A 14,472-nucleotide genomic window follows, 5' to 3' on the forward strand; every position below is an offset into this window, starting at 1 on the left:
ACACAGAAATTTCACTATATACAATATCAACAGTTAATGTTAAAAGGTTGAATGGCTGTGGGGACAAAGGATCACCTCAACTTCTCAGGTCTGCAGCACAATTTGATGACCTTCCCACTGCAGCTGCTACTCTCTTTAGTCAGGATGTCATCATATTGTCAATTATACCAAGCAGCTTCCTCCATATCTGCTGCTTAGAGGTTCCAGGCCCCTGCCTAGCACAGATCTGGCCATTTTCACCACTTTGTCCAGTCTCTTACAGTTGTCTGTAATGCCAATTCCCCAACAGACAATAGTATAGAACAGTATACTTTCCATGACAGTGTAGTACAACATGCACAGCATGTCCCTGCATGTCACTTCTTGAGATGACTCGGTTGCTACAATAGGAACCGAGCCATCTCAAGAAGAAGGGGCGGCTCTGCCCTTTCTTGTACACTGCATCCACATTGGCAGACCACTCCAGTTTTTCATCCAGTATCACCCAAGGTACTTGAAGGTCTGCACAGTCTCTATCTCCTGTCCATCAATGCAGGCTGACTGGCATGGTGCTCTTGATCTCCTAAAATCAACCACCAGCTCCTTAGTCTTGGTGGTGTTCAGGAGAAGATAGTTCTTTTTGCTCCAGTCAGTGAAGGCCTCCACTAGGTCCCTGTACTCCCCCTCCTGTCCACCGCACACACATGCCACAACAGCTGTATCATCAGAATATTTATGTATGTGGCAGGACTGAGTTATATCTAAAGTCTGATGTGTAGACTGTAAACAGAAAAGGAGCAAGAACAGTACCCTGTGTAGCCCCAGTGCTGCATTCCAGTCAAGCATCCCCCCAGCCTGACATTCTGTGGTCTGGATGTCAAATAGTCCATAATCCATGACGTCAGGGAGGTGGCCACCCCCATACATAGAAGCTTGTCTCTCAGTATGCGAGGCTGTGTAGTGTTAAAAGCATATATGTTAGTTAACATTAGCTCCGCCTTTACCAACTGCGTCATTAAACTGTTGAACACAACAGCCAATAAGCAGAGGAATCCAATACTTTTGGTCTCCACCTGGTGGCAGGTAACAATCACTTCTAACGGGAGTTCAACATGGCAACCAGATGGGGACTCTGTAGCGCGGGCAAGATCAGCCACGACTTTACTGTGGCTCTGAAAACCCTTCCTCCTGAAGACCATCAGGTATCGCTATTAGTCGATGTGTGGGCAGGGATTCACCGTGTGTGTTAATCAAACGCAGAATGGTGACTAATTGTGAGTCAGCGGGGCTTCTCGCCCCGCCCTGACCCACTGCCTGTTGTTTCTGCTAATTACAATAGTCTACTGACAGAAATCACTTTCTAAATGCGACATAATGTCCTTTCTGCGAAATCGCATACTTTTCTACTGTACAGTATGAGAAATGCAGTATGCGAAGCGGGTACTATGAAAAAAAAAAAAAAAAAAAAAAACAGTATGCGAGAAGTACCCGGATGATATACTATTTCCGCATACGATGAACACTATCCCATGAGGCCACGGGACAGGAGACGTCATATTGGAAAAATGGCGGAAAGCGCCGAGGAGGCTGTATGCCTCGGGGGAAACGTTCTTTGTCGTTAAATATTACTTATTTAACATAATCTAAATGAGCGGCTGACTTTATTGAAAGTTTAAATAATTGATAATTGCTGAGATGATTGTTTTGTTGTATGATTGTATGATGTAAAATGATGTTTAATCATTATTATTACTGAGCAAATCAGGCTAACATCGATGTTGCAACATTAGCTGACGTTACATCAGCTTGAGGCCGGCTCAAGACCCAAGGTTTAGAAATGTTACTTGTCTAACCGAAAAGCTCTCAGTCCACTAGGTGGGGCTCTGAAAACTCATAAATGTCATAAAAGTCATAAATCCAGAGGGAGTATGTATCCCAAATGAATTCGATTGAGGGATTTTTTTGGAAAGAAAGTACTTATATATTTTTGCCCTTTGAGTTAAAAATCCATTTTGAAATCAGATAATATATCAGCCCTGGATTATACACTAGTATTATTATTATACACTCCCACATGCATACAGGAGATCATGATTTATTTATTTATTTTTTTTTACTGCTAGCAGAGCGAGTTGTTGCAATAAATAATTTCAAATTGTTTTCCCAGGTCGTGGCTGTAGCAGCTCGCAATTTAGAGGATGCACAGGAGTTTGCAAGCAAGCACGGCATCTCCCGAGCATATGGCAGCTACGAGGAGCTGGCCAGAGATCCAAACATTGGTTAGTTTCTGTCAGAGCTTAAACTACCTGCACAGCAAACCCCTAAATTGTCTATATTTATTCATATTTTAGTTTAGCATTTTTGACAGACAGCTGGATCTGCCATCCTACAGTATTCTCTCTGATCTGTCCATTTCTGTGTGCAGATGTGGTGTATGTTGGAGTTATCCACCCCTACCACCTCAGCACTTGTCTGCTCTTTACAAAGGCCAAGAAGAACGTGCTGTGTGAGAAGCCACTGGCCATGAACGCCAAGGAGGTTAAGGAGATCCTTGCCTCTGCCAAAATGAATAATGTCTTCTTCATGGAGGTACAGATGGATCAGACCACAAAGAAAGAAAAATCCCTTTTCACTTATAAAATGATCCTGGGTTTCATAGATTTATAGATTTCATTATTGATCAGTTGCATTATACACTGAAAAACAGCAAGATCATTTCCATTTTTATGCATATTTTATATGAGTTGTCATCTTCAGTTTGTGCTAATAAAAAGTAATAATTCTGTTTTGTTCCTGCTCCAGGCTGTCTGGACCCGTTTTTTCCCCATCTCTGTGGAGATCAGAAGGCTGCTTGCCCAGGGGGAGGTGGGTGAGGTGAAGATGGTGAGAGCAGAGTTTGGCTCAGAACAGATGCACATACCGAGATCTGTGCAGAAGGAGCTTGGTGGAGGAGCATTGCTTGATATTGGAATCTACTGCCTGCAGTTAATATGCATGGTCTACAATGGAGAAAAGCCAGAACGCATTCAAGCCACAGGGTTCTGTCTGGAAACGGGTAATTATCACACCAGAGAGGTCTCACATATATAGTTTCTAGAACATGTTAGCCAAAAAAGGCTTAGGAGTAATGAAAGAAGCCTTTTGGTAAAGGGTGCATTCCTCTTTTCTTTCAACTTATCACACGCAGGTTGATACTAGTATGGTTGTTACGGGCCCTGGACTATTTCTTGTGCTACACAATCGTAAAATGGCAGAGTTAAGTGAAGACCAGGGCCCGTATTCACAAAGCTGAGAATGATGGGAGAAAAATGGCTCACCTTTTACCAATTTATATGATTGCAGGACAGTCTGTTTAAGTTGCACGGCTGCCATGTAGCCAACAATCCAAGACAGATAGAAGGAAGTAAAAGAACAAGAAAACCAAACTGGATAGAAGAGACCAGAAGATTTTTGTGTCACTACATGAGGCTGTGAAAGTGTTTTAATAGTTTGTGCTGTGCTGTTAATAGTTTGTTCCCTGCTGATGGAAGGTTGTGACAGACACGAGTCATCAATATTGCACTGTTGCATTTTTCCAGTTGCCAAATACCTCAGTGCTTTAATCATGTTCATTTCTGGCTTTATGGAATTACTACATTGGGTGGGGGATGTGAGCACATCTCTAATAAGTTCAACCACAAACATTATCCCATTGCGATTCAATCTGTAGCATTTAATTAACTCACGATCATTCAGTGTTTGGAGAATATATTTCTTCTTTCAGCCATTTTGTCCTCTGCTAAAGAAACTCTTAAGCCGCTTAAAAGTCCTCCTCTCTAGTTTTAACCATTTTTTCCTTAGGAGCTGATTTTAGGGCTAAAATGTTTTGTGAATCATTTTTATCTTTACTAAGATTTAGTCCTAAATTTAAGGGAAAATTCTAAGAAAATGTCATAATTCTAAGAATTTTCTTAGAAATTCATTAGGAGCAACTTTTAGGCTTATGAAGCTTTGTGAATACGGGCCCAGATGCTCACACTGGATTCTTATACACAGTATTTCTTAAATATCTAAAAATATGGTAAGTTTTTCCAGCTAATCATTTAGTTTGCAGTGGATACTACAACAACGGTTTATATTTCACTTTTTAACATCATGTTACTAAATGAATGTGTTTTGTTTTATTCTCTTTATGAAATGATGACCGTCATATGTTTGTGTGTTGTTACAGGGGTGGATGAGACTGTGGTTGTCACACTGAAGTTCTCCAATAACAGACTGGCTGTGTTTACTTGCTCCTTGAGGGTCCAGCTCCCTAATGATGCCATTATTGTGGGCACAAAGGGCATAATCAAGGTAGGGCGTCACATCACATCTCAACTATATCATTAAATTAAGATATTCTGAAATATAATTCCAGTTTCCAAAGTGAACATTTGCATCTTTAATATAATATTTGCAACATAATTTACAGTTAATCAGTGGACATCAAGAATTTAAGGAAGGAAATTATGAAACTGCAAATGTGTGTTGTAAAACACAAAGATAGAACAGTATATTTACTGCAGCATTATATCTTGTACATGTTGTTTAATTTTGGTGAAGATTTCACGTTTCACATTTTCAGATCCCTGCCCACATGTGGTGCCCTACCTCAATGGTTGTGAATGGAAAGGAGACTCAGTACCCACTACCAGAGCCCTCTCTGCCTCTGAACTTCACCAACAGTACAGGGTTGCGTTATGAAGCAGAGGAGGTTCGACAGTGTTTGCTCAAAGGTATGGTGATATTTTATAATCAGTAGTGACAAAATTATTAATATATTAATAATCAAAACATGTTCATTTTTGAATTTCTGGCTGTTCAGGCTGTCATTACACACCTCCACCACAAGGTGGCATCAGAAATGTTTTTAATCTTAAGGAGCATTTACTATGTGGAGACAATACAGTGTATGTATTCCTAAACTATGTTTTCCCACACAGGGCTGAAGGAGAGTTCAGTTATGTCTCATGCTGACTCTCTTCGGCTGGCTGAGGTGGAGGATGAGATTCGTAGGCAGGTGGGGGTTGTGTACAGCCAGGATTGCCACTAAATGCTGACACATGTACCCAGATTGAAATGTACTTGTTAAATAAAACAAGTTCATCACTGTGAATAATGTTAGTTTTTTTTTAATATTCTAGCTGGACTTCCCATTTGCAAAATGTGAGGTACTTTAACCGTTTCAGAGGAAGTTTTCTCCTCTAGTCAGCCATGATTTGCTTCAATAGGGTCAAGCAACTTGACATATTTCTAAGGTGTAAAGTCTATTATAAAGCTTTCCACTATTCCACTGGAAACTGGTCTAACCACACACTAAAACAGTGTAGAAGATTGTAATTTATTGTAATACCACTCAAACCTTAAATTACACCTAAATGTGTAGGATCCCAAAATTACACTTTGAGTTCTCATTGTACAAAAGATACACTCACAAAGCAGAGTTAAAGATAGGTGCTCATCTCCTTTATTGATGGAAAACCAGTCTTGTGGGATAGCTCATTACACCAGCTAAACATTGTAATACCCCTTTACATTTTAGTTAGTTCTTGCACTCTAACATTACAATCAAAAGCATGTTAGACACCATGAAGACAGCTACAGTGTAGGAGGAGAAAGACAAGCAAAGGAATTCTTTCCATCACCCTCTTAGTCTGAGGGACAGGTCCCCAAATAAAAATTTTTTTTAAAAAGTGCTCAGTTCATTTTAGTCAACTTCAGTGAACCACACACAATTCATAAGTGGCAACTTAGATGTGATCCAAATGCAAATAAATGTAAAGGCTTTAAAACTCTTCTAATATACACAATATAGCATCTAGTTCAAACAGTAGACATCCAATATTTCTGTAGACAAAATATAAGTACTATTGGATGCTCCAATAGTGTTTTATTTTATGTAGTTTGATTTTCTTTGCTTTTTTTGGGGTTTCATTTGTTTCACTTAAGGAACTCCTCTTTTCCTCTTTTTTGGGAACGCTTTGTGGCCTAAAGGATAGAGAGTCTGAATTGTAACCCAGAAGTTGCAGTTTTGAGTCTTAGAATTGTCGGTAGGGTGGAGTGAATAGCCAGCACTCTCTTCACCTTCAATATACTGAGGTGAGACCCTTGAGCAAGGCACCGAACCCCCAACTACTCCCCGGGCACCGCAGCAATGGCTGCCCACTGCTCCGTGTGTGTGCACTTTGGGTGGGTTAAATGCAGAGGGGAATTTTGAGTATGGGTCACCATACTTGACAATAGTAGTCACTTTCACTGAACCTTTAAAGAGTGTTACAGCCTTTTGTTGGTACCCATTTATTCTCGGTCCTTGTTAATTTATTGTGTATGTGTTACAATAAATTTCTCCCGTTGGCCATTTTACATCTGGCTCACATTACTTCCTTTTCCCCTAGAGTAGGCCGTAACACTGCCCCACCACCAACTCCACCTAAACAAGAGCCAGTATGCACATGCACACAGACCGGAATGCATTCAGTCTTAGACTGTTTAAACTTTAATAATAGACATGTTTGAATGAATACATACAGCAGTTTCTGGTCAGGGTGTATTAATCTGAGCCCCTAAAGACTGGTTTGACTGAGAATCGAGATGAAAGGAATGGATATAAAGTTGAATTGTACGGGACAAGCCTCCACTTCCATCCAAACCAGCTTGCAGACTATGAAGGCTATACCCTTATTTTTCACTGTTGCCTAAATACTATGTTTAGGGGTTACATAAGTAAGCCACAATATTGGCTGAAAGCAGTCGTGAGCTGGAATGGAGTGTGACAGTGGACAGCAACGGAAAACAGGTGAAGGTGGAGTGAGAAAGCAGAGCTGCCCTGTTTGCAGTTTAGGCCACCACAACCAATTTAACCAAACATTGTTTATTTGATGCACAGTGTCTTGGAGCTGATGTCCACAGCGATAGGATTTCCTCTGGTAACAGTGTGTTTCATCCCCCCTTCCCCACAAATTCATGTCGACTGCACACTGAAACAACTATGCAATGCTAAAAGCAAGTTATCAAGCCCTACCCATTACTATGGCAATGTTGACGCACATGTCGACGTCTTCCGCCCACACTTCATGGGCGGGCTTGTTGTAGACGCCAGGGAAGATGCCACGATACAGGTGAGCTTGGTGAACTGTCTGAGCTTAATGACCTCATTTTAATTGCACCGTTAACATTCTTTCATTTATCTGCTGCAATTTTACAATGATTTATTATTTCAAATGTTTGCAAGGCAAGTATGAGTCAGTGGCTGTGGTGATGAAATTCTCTAGGTAGAGCATGGCCTTCTGTGTTTCTCAGTTGCTGCTTCACTTCCAAACAATGCTGTCATCAGCAGCACTAAGGGCTTCATTAAGAGATGATTGAGTTGAGTGCTAATTACTTTAACATTTAATTAAACTCAAGTAAGTTTCAGACAAAGATCCAAGCCAACAAAAGTGCATTTTCTTTGTGCCCTCCAGGTTACTGAGCCCATGCAGTTCCCTAACACACAAGGAGACTGGCAAGAAGATGGAGTGCTCTCTGCCTGATCCATGCCTTTCTCTTAATTTCACCAATAACACTGGGCTTTGCTTTGAGGCAGTTCCTGCTTAAAGGGAGGTCATGATAAAACAAAAGATGTGTATTTGTGTTCAAGAATTGAATTGTTTGAACAGGCCAAACCATTTCAGGCCATTTCCAAAGTAAGAGGAATTTGAAAGAAACTGCAATTCAGTGAAAATGATACAGTGCTGGGGCTTAGAAGCATTTAAATGAATAATCATACTTGAGTGCACTCATGAGATTGATTCAAAATTAGCACCGTCCTCTTGCTTAAGCAATATTAGACTCCTTTTGGCTTTGCTTCCTATATCGTTTAAATGATCTTTTACATTATGCATTGTTGTGAATATGTGCATAATTTAAGTGGTTATAAACTGTCATGTCTTTTCTTTCAGATAAACTCCTTTTCCTCCGCAGGACTTATGAAGAGCCCACGAGCGCCTCTGGCAGACTCAGATCACGGCTGAAATCAGGAAACAGGTGGGAGTTGTCTTCAGTCAGGACAGCCAGTGATATCACTCCAAAGCCGAGCCTACACTGACAGAACAGGGGGACTGGGTACTACACAGGGCACACTTTGAATCTTTGGTATAAGCAGATCCAGTGTCCATAAAGGCAACTGTGATTTTTGGGTAACATTCTCAGCTGCCTCTAAAAATATGAATGAGTTGGAACATGTACTTTATAGCCAAGACACATTTATCGCTGTTGATTAGAGTATTTGTTCTTATATATTTTTTACCACCTGAATATGACAGCCCCAAACATAGGAACTCTGCCTCAAAGTCATAATATAAATAGTGTAGATTCCCAACATACAAACATGACAAGCATGGTATGTTTTTGTCTAAAACTGATTACACAGATATGAAAACTCTGAAATATATGTTAAACTAAATAAATTAGAATGTAAACAATAAGAGTTGCCATATTGTTACCATCTTGTCCTAGGTTCTAGGACTTTTGAAGCCAGCTGTCAAATGTGAGTTGAGTGATTGATGGATCCAATAAAGGACTAATGGTGAAAGCCATGCTTTATTTCAAATATCATCAGCTGGAGAGAAGAAGAGACTTTTAGTGGCGCATTTCAATTAAAGTGTCCTGTCACGTCTGACCCTTGCAGTGGTGTACAAATAGATTCATGTTCCTGTTACAAAAAATAGGTTGCACTGTCTGCATTTCAAGGTTAAGACAGCGAAAGGCCTTTTGAGTCAGCAAAGAGCATGGCCCATTTAATATTTGTTCTCAACCTTTTGGACTCACAGGAAATTGGAAGCTGCCTCATTGATAGGCAAAACGAATGAGTAATGCTGTTTTTTTTTTGTTTTTTTTTTTTACATTTGGAAAAGAAACAGGATATATCTGCTTGTTTGTTTCTAAACATTTACTTATTAAATACAGAGGATAAACAAATGGACCATGTAACTTCAAGCAACAGGGTAATATAGGCCCTAAGTTTTCATCACATGTACAATGATGTATTTGAGGGAAAAGTCACACTTAGATATTGTGAAGATGAGAGATAAATGAAAAATATTATTTATTAGATGCTTTATCATCAAGTGTCAGTTACATGAGAATTCACAGTATTACATAGAAGAAACAGAAAAAAATAATAGTTTTAAAAGCCAGATTAACAGTAATAATGATAAAAATGTATAACTTTAAAAACTGGTCGCCTTTGGAAGCAGATATATAAAAAAGTAAAACTTTGTTAATCCTCAGTAGGAAATGATTAAGCGTATGTGTTACTTAACATTAGCTCCACCTTTACCCACTGCACCATTAAACTGATGCACACAAAGCCAAGAAGCAGAGGAATTCACTTTGACACGTGGTCTCCACCTGGTGGCAGGTAACAGTCACTGCAGACGTGAGCTCTCAGTCCAACATGGCAACCAAATGGGGACTTTGTAGCGCGGGGAAGATCAGCCACGACTTTACTGTGGCTCTGAAAACCCTTCCTGCTGAAGACCATCAGGTATCGCTATTACTCGATGAGTGGACAGGAATACACCGTGTGTGTTAATCAAACGCAGAACGGTGACTCTGAGTCAGCGGGGCTTTGTCGCTCCGTCCCGTTTGACGGCCTGTTGTTTCTGCTGATTACCAACAAATCACTTTCTAAATGCGACATAATGTTCTTTCTACAGACATAATGTGCGTTTCCAAAGCGCAGCTTTAACGAGCTGTGGCCACTTGTGTTAATTACTGCACAGTCTGTAATATTTCCCACTGTTTGTCTTCTGTCTTTATATACCGTAAAACACACACTATATGGGCATTTAATACTTTGTGCACCCTATACTCGAATAATTACGGCATATAAGCTTTTATGCATTTAAAATATTTAAAGATTATTTATTATCTTAAGGTTTTATTAATTATTGTTAAAAGCTCAAGACCCAAGCTTTAGAGAGTTCACTTGTCTAAATAGAAAAAGCTTTCAGTTCACTAAGTGGGGCTCTGAAAACTAAAAATTATAAATCCAGAGATGCTATGTATCCCAAATGAATTCGATTGAGGGACTTCCTGAAAAGAAAGTACTTATTTATTTTTGCAACATTGAGTCCAAATCCATTTTAAATCAGGTAACAAAAAAAAAATAATTGATTTAATTTTCACTTTAAAGCTGACAAAATAGACTTACCAGCAGCAAGAAGTCCTTTTTTTTTCAAATTCCCTGTTTCAAAATGGTAGTAAACTCTAGATTTTATTAGCTTTTAATAAAATATTTATCAATAAATCAATGGCAATAATGACTTAATATACTCAGGATAGGCCTACACCTTTGTCAGGAGTCATACTTTGGCCTTAATATATCACCCTTGGATTATACACTCCAACATACACAAGATTGAGTTTTTTTTTGTTTGTTTTTTTTGTTTTTTTTACTGCTAGCAGAGCGAGTTGTTGCAATAAATAATTTCAAATTGTTTTCCCAGGTTGTGGCTGTAGCAGCTCGCAACTTAGAGGATGCACAGGAGTTTGCAAACAAGCACGGCATCTCCCGAGCATATGGCAGCTACGAGGAACTGGCCAGAGATCCAGACATTGGTTAGTTTCTGTCAGAGTTTCTAGGTCAATTTTGGTTGGCACATGGCTCTTAGCATTTCTTATTTCTGTTAATTGTTAACTAGATGTAAGGGGTTTTGCTTCTTCAAAACAGTTAATATGAGCTTAAACTCCCTGCACAGCAAACCCCAACCTTGTGATAAATTCCCAGTTGTCTTTTGTCTATATTCATATTTTAGTTTAGCATTTTTGACAGACAGCTGGATCTGCCATCCTACAGTATTCTCTCTGATCTGTCCATTTCTGTGTGCAGATGTGGTGTATGTTGGAGTTATCCACCCCTACCACCTCAGCACTTGTCTGCTCTTTACAAAGGCCAAGAAGAACGTGCTGTGTGAGAAACCACTGGCCATGAACACCAAGGAGGTTAAGGAGATCCTTGCCTCTGCCAAGATGAATAATGTCTTCCTCATGGAGGTACAGATGGATCAGACCACAAAGAAAGAAAAATCCCTTTTCACTTATAAAATGATCCTGGGTTTCATAGATTTCATAATTAATCAGTTTTTATGCACTGAAAAACAGCAAGATCATTTCCGTTTTTATGCATATTTAATATGAGTTGTCATCTTCAGTTTGTGCTAATAAAAAGTAATAATTGTGTTTTGTTCCTGCTCCAGGCTGTTTGGACCCGTTTTTTCCCCATCTCTGTGGAGATCAGAAGGCTGCTTGCCCAGGGGGCGGTGGGTGAGGTGAAGATGGTGAGAGCAGAGTTCGGTGTGCCACTGATGCACATACCGAGGTCCGTGCAGAAGGAGCTTGGCGGAGGAGCATTGCTTGATCTTGGGATCTACTGCCTGCAGTTCATATGCATGGTCTACAATGGAGAAAAGCCAGAACGCATACAAGCCACAGGGTTCTGTCTGGAAACAGGTAATTATCACACCAGAGAGGTCTCACAGATATAGTTTCTAGAGCATGTTAGCCAAAAAAGGCTTAGGAGTAATGAAAGAAGCCTTTTGGTAAAGGGTGAATTCCTCTTTTCTTTCAACTCATCATGCACAGCTTGACGCTGGTATGGTTGTTGCTCATTCTTGATTAGTACGAACCCTGATAAAATCATCCAATATGATAAAAAATATCTCATATGATAAAAATGGGGGGCAGCACAGTGGATTGGTGGTTATCACTGTTGCCTCACAGCAAGAAGTTTCCTGGTTCGGTATTCCGGTTTCCCACAGTCCAGAAACATGTATGTCAGGTTGATTGCTGACTCTAAATTGCCCATAGGAGTGAGTATGAGGGTGTGTGGTTGTTTGTCTCTATGTGGCCCTGTGATGGACTGGTGACCTGTCCAGGGTGTACCCCTGCCTTTCACCCAAAGAGAGCTGGGATAGGCTCCAGCAGATCCCTGTGACACTAAATAGGAATAAGTGGGTATAGATAATGGATGGATGGATAAAAATTGGAGTTTTGAAGTTGAAATCTGTTCAGTGTTTGCATCAATAGGCTACCTTCTGTACATAAATACAACATTTTTAACCAAGGTAGTGTTCTGGTCTGATAAGTCTTCACCTAACTTGCTTTTTTTTTTTTTTTTTTTTTTTTTTTTAAGTAATACAGCGAATAGTCCAGATGCTTATTGTCACCTTGGATTCTTATACACAGTATTTCTTAAATATCTAAAAATATCGTAAACTTTTCCATCTTAACCTTTAGTTTGCAGTGGATACTACAACAACGGTTTATATTACACTTTTTAAAATAATGTTACTAAATGAATGTGTTTAGTTTTTATTTGTCTTCATGAAATGACCATCATATGTTTGTGTGTTGTTACAGGGGTGGATGAGACTGTGGTTGTCACACTGAAGTTCTCCAATAACAGACTGGCTGTGTTTACTTGCTCCTTGAGGGTCCAGCTCCCTAATGATGCCATTATTGTGGGCACAAAGGGCATAATCAAGGTAGGGCGTCACATCACATCTCAACTATATCATTAAATTAAGATATTCTGAAATATAATTCCAGTTTCCACAGTGAACATTGGCATCTTTAATATAATATTTGCAACATAATTTACAGTTAATCAGTGGACATCAAGAATTTAAGGAAGGAAATTATGAAAATGTGCAAATGTGTGTTGTAAAACACAAAGATAGAAACGTATATTTACTGCAGCATTATATCTTGTACATGTTGTTTAATTTTGGTGAAGATTTCACGTTGCATTTTCAGATCCCTGCCCACATGTGGTGCCCCACCTCATTAGTTGTGAACGGAAAGGAGACTCAGTACCCACTGCCAGAGCCCTCTCTGCCTCTCAAATTCATCAACAGTACAGGGATGCGTTATGAAGCAGAGGAGGTTCGACAGTGTTTGCTCAAAGGTAATTTTTGATTTCTGGATGTTCAGACATGTCATTACACAGATGCGCCACAAGGTGGTATCAGAAATGTTATACTCTTAAGGTACATTTACTGTGTGCAGACACTTATGGTCTGGGTACCTTTTGGTAATTGAATGTTTCTGTTCAAAAGCGTTTATTAAAAAATGAGTAGTTATTTGATTTTCGTTTTAAAATACAAAAGCTTAAATACAATACAATTTAAAATACAAGCCATTTCTCTTTGTCATGGGTCTAAAGTGGATAACTTTAAAATTGGTTTGATTTTTTTCTTTTTTTCTATGTAGCATAAAAAAATGAAGAGGCAAAAAAGGCGTTTTTTTCATATTCAGAGACCGGATGTTGTTAATTCTTTTTCTTCATCTTTCTTCATCCGGCATCCGGACCATTTTTGCCCCGTGCTTTTTTTTGCTTTGTTTTTTTTGCTAATTGTTTTATGTTCTGCAGACACTTCCAGTTTTGTTGACGGTAACCGTGCGGCCATGAAGCAATATGCCGTTTTTCAGTCGCATCTTCCTGGTAAAGAAAAGTAATTTGAAAGTGAACAACACAACGTAGCTGGTACTGCTACTTTGTACTCATTCGCTAACATTAGCCTGTTCTCCTGTTAGCTACGTTAATGGATGTGTTATTCAGCATTCTACACATTTTTTTACCATTATTATTATTATTATTATTTTTTATTGTTGAAAAACAAGTTGGAAGTGCTCTTCAGTAGTCTACACAAGTAGGCAGACTACTGAAGAGCACTTCCATTAACTTATCAGGTAATTAAGGCTAATGTTAGCGAATGAGTACCAAGTAGAGTTGAGCGCTGTGTCTTCAATTACTTTTCTTTACCTGAAAGTCTTCTTCCCCAAGACACAGTCTTTTATTGTTTAGATTTGTATATTGCTGTTATTTTATATGGCGTATTGCTCAATGGCCGCCACGGCCAAAAACCTGCAAGTGTCTGCAGAGCACAACGACGTCCCAGACAAAAGTCATTTTAATTAAAGAACAGCAGGTGGCGACAATGTTCCGGCCCGGTAGAAGAAGAAGAAGAAACAACATCCGGTCTCTGCATATGAATTAACAGTTTTTGTCTTTTTGTTTTTTTTTTTTGTCTCTTCGTTATTTTGTTATGCGACACAGAAAGAAAATCAAACCAAAGACCCATGAAAAAGAAATGGCTTGTATTTCAATTTTAATTTTTGCATTTTAATGCGAAAATCAAATAACTTTTATTTTTTTATATCCACTTTTGAATGGAAAATCCAATTACCAAAAGATACACAGACCACCGCCACTAATACAGTGCATGTATTCCTAAACTATGTTTTCCCACACAGGACTGAAGGAGAGTTCAGTTATGTCTCATGCTGACTCTCTTCTGCTGGCTGAGATGGAGGATGAGATTCGTAGGCAGGTGGGGATTGTGTACAGCCAGGATTGCTGACACATATATCCAGATTGAAATGTACTTGTTAAATAAAACAATTTCATTACTGTGAATAATGTTAGTTTTT

General features: G+C 39.2%; 2 protein-coding genes across 2 annotated transcripts; both read left to right on the forward strand.

Moving 5' to 3' along the window:
* Window positions 1-1,085: 1,085 nt before the first annotated feature.
* LOC113122542 (trans-1,2-dihydrobenzene-1,2-diol dehydrogenase-like) lies at window positions 1,086-5,116 on the forward strand. Its single transcript, XM_026293964.1, has 7 exons — window positions 1,086-1,181; window positions 2,147-2,258; window positions 2,405-2,568; window positions 2,782-3,034; window positions 4,190-4,314; window positions 4,586-4,736; window positions 4,944-5,116. Exons 1-7 carry the CDS (start codon window positions 1,092-1,094, stop codon window positions 5,051-5,053), a joined length of 1,005 nt encoding a protein of 334 aa, XP_026149749.1. The 5' UTR covers window positions 1,086-1,091; the 3' UTR covers window positions 5,054-5,116.
* Window positions 5,117-9,367: 4,251 nt separating this feature from the next.
* On the forward strand, window positions 9,368-14,458 carry dhdh.2 (dihydrodiol dehydrogenase, tandem duplicate 2). Its single transcript, XM_026293122.1, has 7 exons — window positions 9,368-9,523; window positions 10,488-10,599; window positions 10,871-11,034; window positions 11,238-11,490; window positions 12,400-12,524; window positions 12,796-12,946; window positions 14,296-14,458. The coding sequence occupies exons 1-7, from the start codon at window positions 9,434-9,436 to the stop codon at window positions 14,400-14,402; spliced, it is 1,002 nt and encodes a 333-aa protein (XP_026148907.1). The 5' UTR covers window positions 9,368-9,433; the 3' UTR covers window positions 14,403-14,458.
* Window positions 14,459-14,472: the final 14 nt, after the last annotated feature.

The sequence above is a fragment of the Mastacembelus armatus genome, chromosome 3 (assembly GCF_900324485.2).
Source record: "Mastacembelus armatus chromosome 3, fMasArm1.2, whole genome shotgun sequence".
NCBI classification, from domain to species: Eukaryota; Metazoa; Chordata; class Actinopteri; order Synbranchiformes; family Mastacembelidae; genus Mastacembelus; species Mastacembelus armatus.

Excerpts from the sequence above, each read along its gene's own strand:
- dhdh.2 (XM_026293122.1), top strand. The coding sequence starts at position 9,434 with ATGGCAACCAAATGGGGACTTTGTAGCGCGGGGAAGATCAGCCACGAC. Across the intron at positions 10,600-10,870 it reads GGCCAGAGATCCAGACATTG|ATGTGGTGTATGTTGGAGTT; the intron begins GTTAGTTTCTGT and ends TTCTGTGTGCAG. Across the intron at positions 12,947-14,295 it reads TCGACAGTGTTTGCTCAAAG|GACTGAAGGAGAGTTCAGTT; the intron begins GTAATTTTTGAT and ends TTTCCCACACAG.
- LOC113122542 (XM_026293964.1), top strand. The coding sequence starts at position 1,092 with ATGGCAACCAGATGGGGACTCTGTAGCGCGGGCAAGATCAGCCACGAC. Across the intron at positions 1,182-2,146 it reads TTCCTCCTGAAGACCATCAG|GTCGTGGCTGTAGCAGCTCG; the intron begins GTATCGCTATTA and ends TTGTTTTCCCAG. Across the intron at positions 4,315-4,585 it reads GCACAAAGGGCATAATCAAG|ATCCCTGCCCACATGTGGTG; the intron begins GTAGGGCGTCAC and ends TCACATTTTCAG.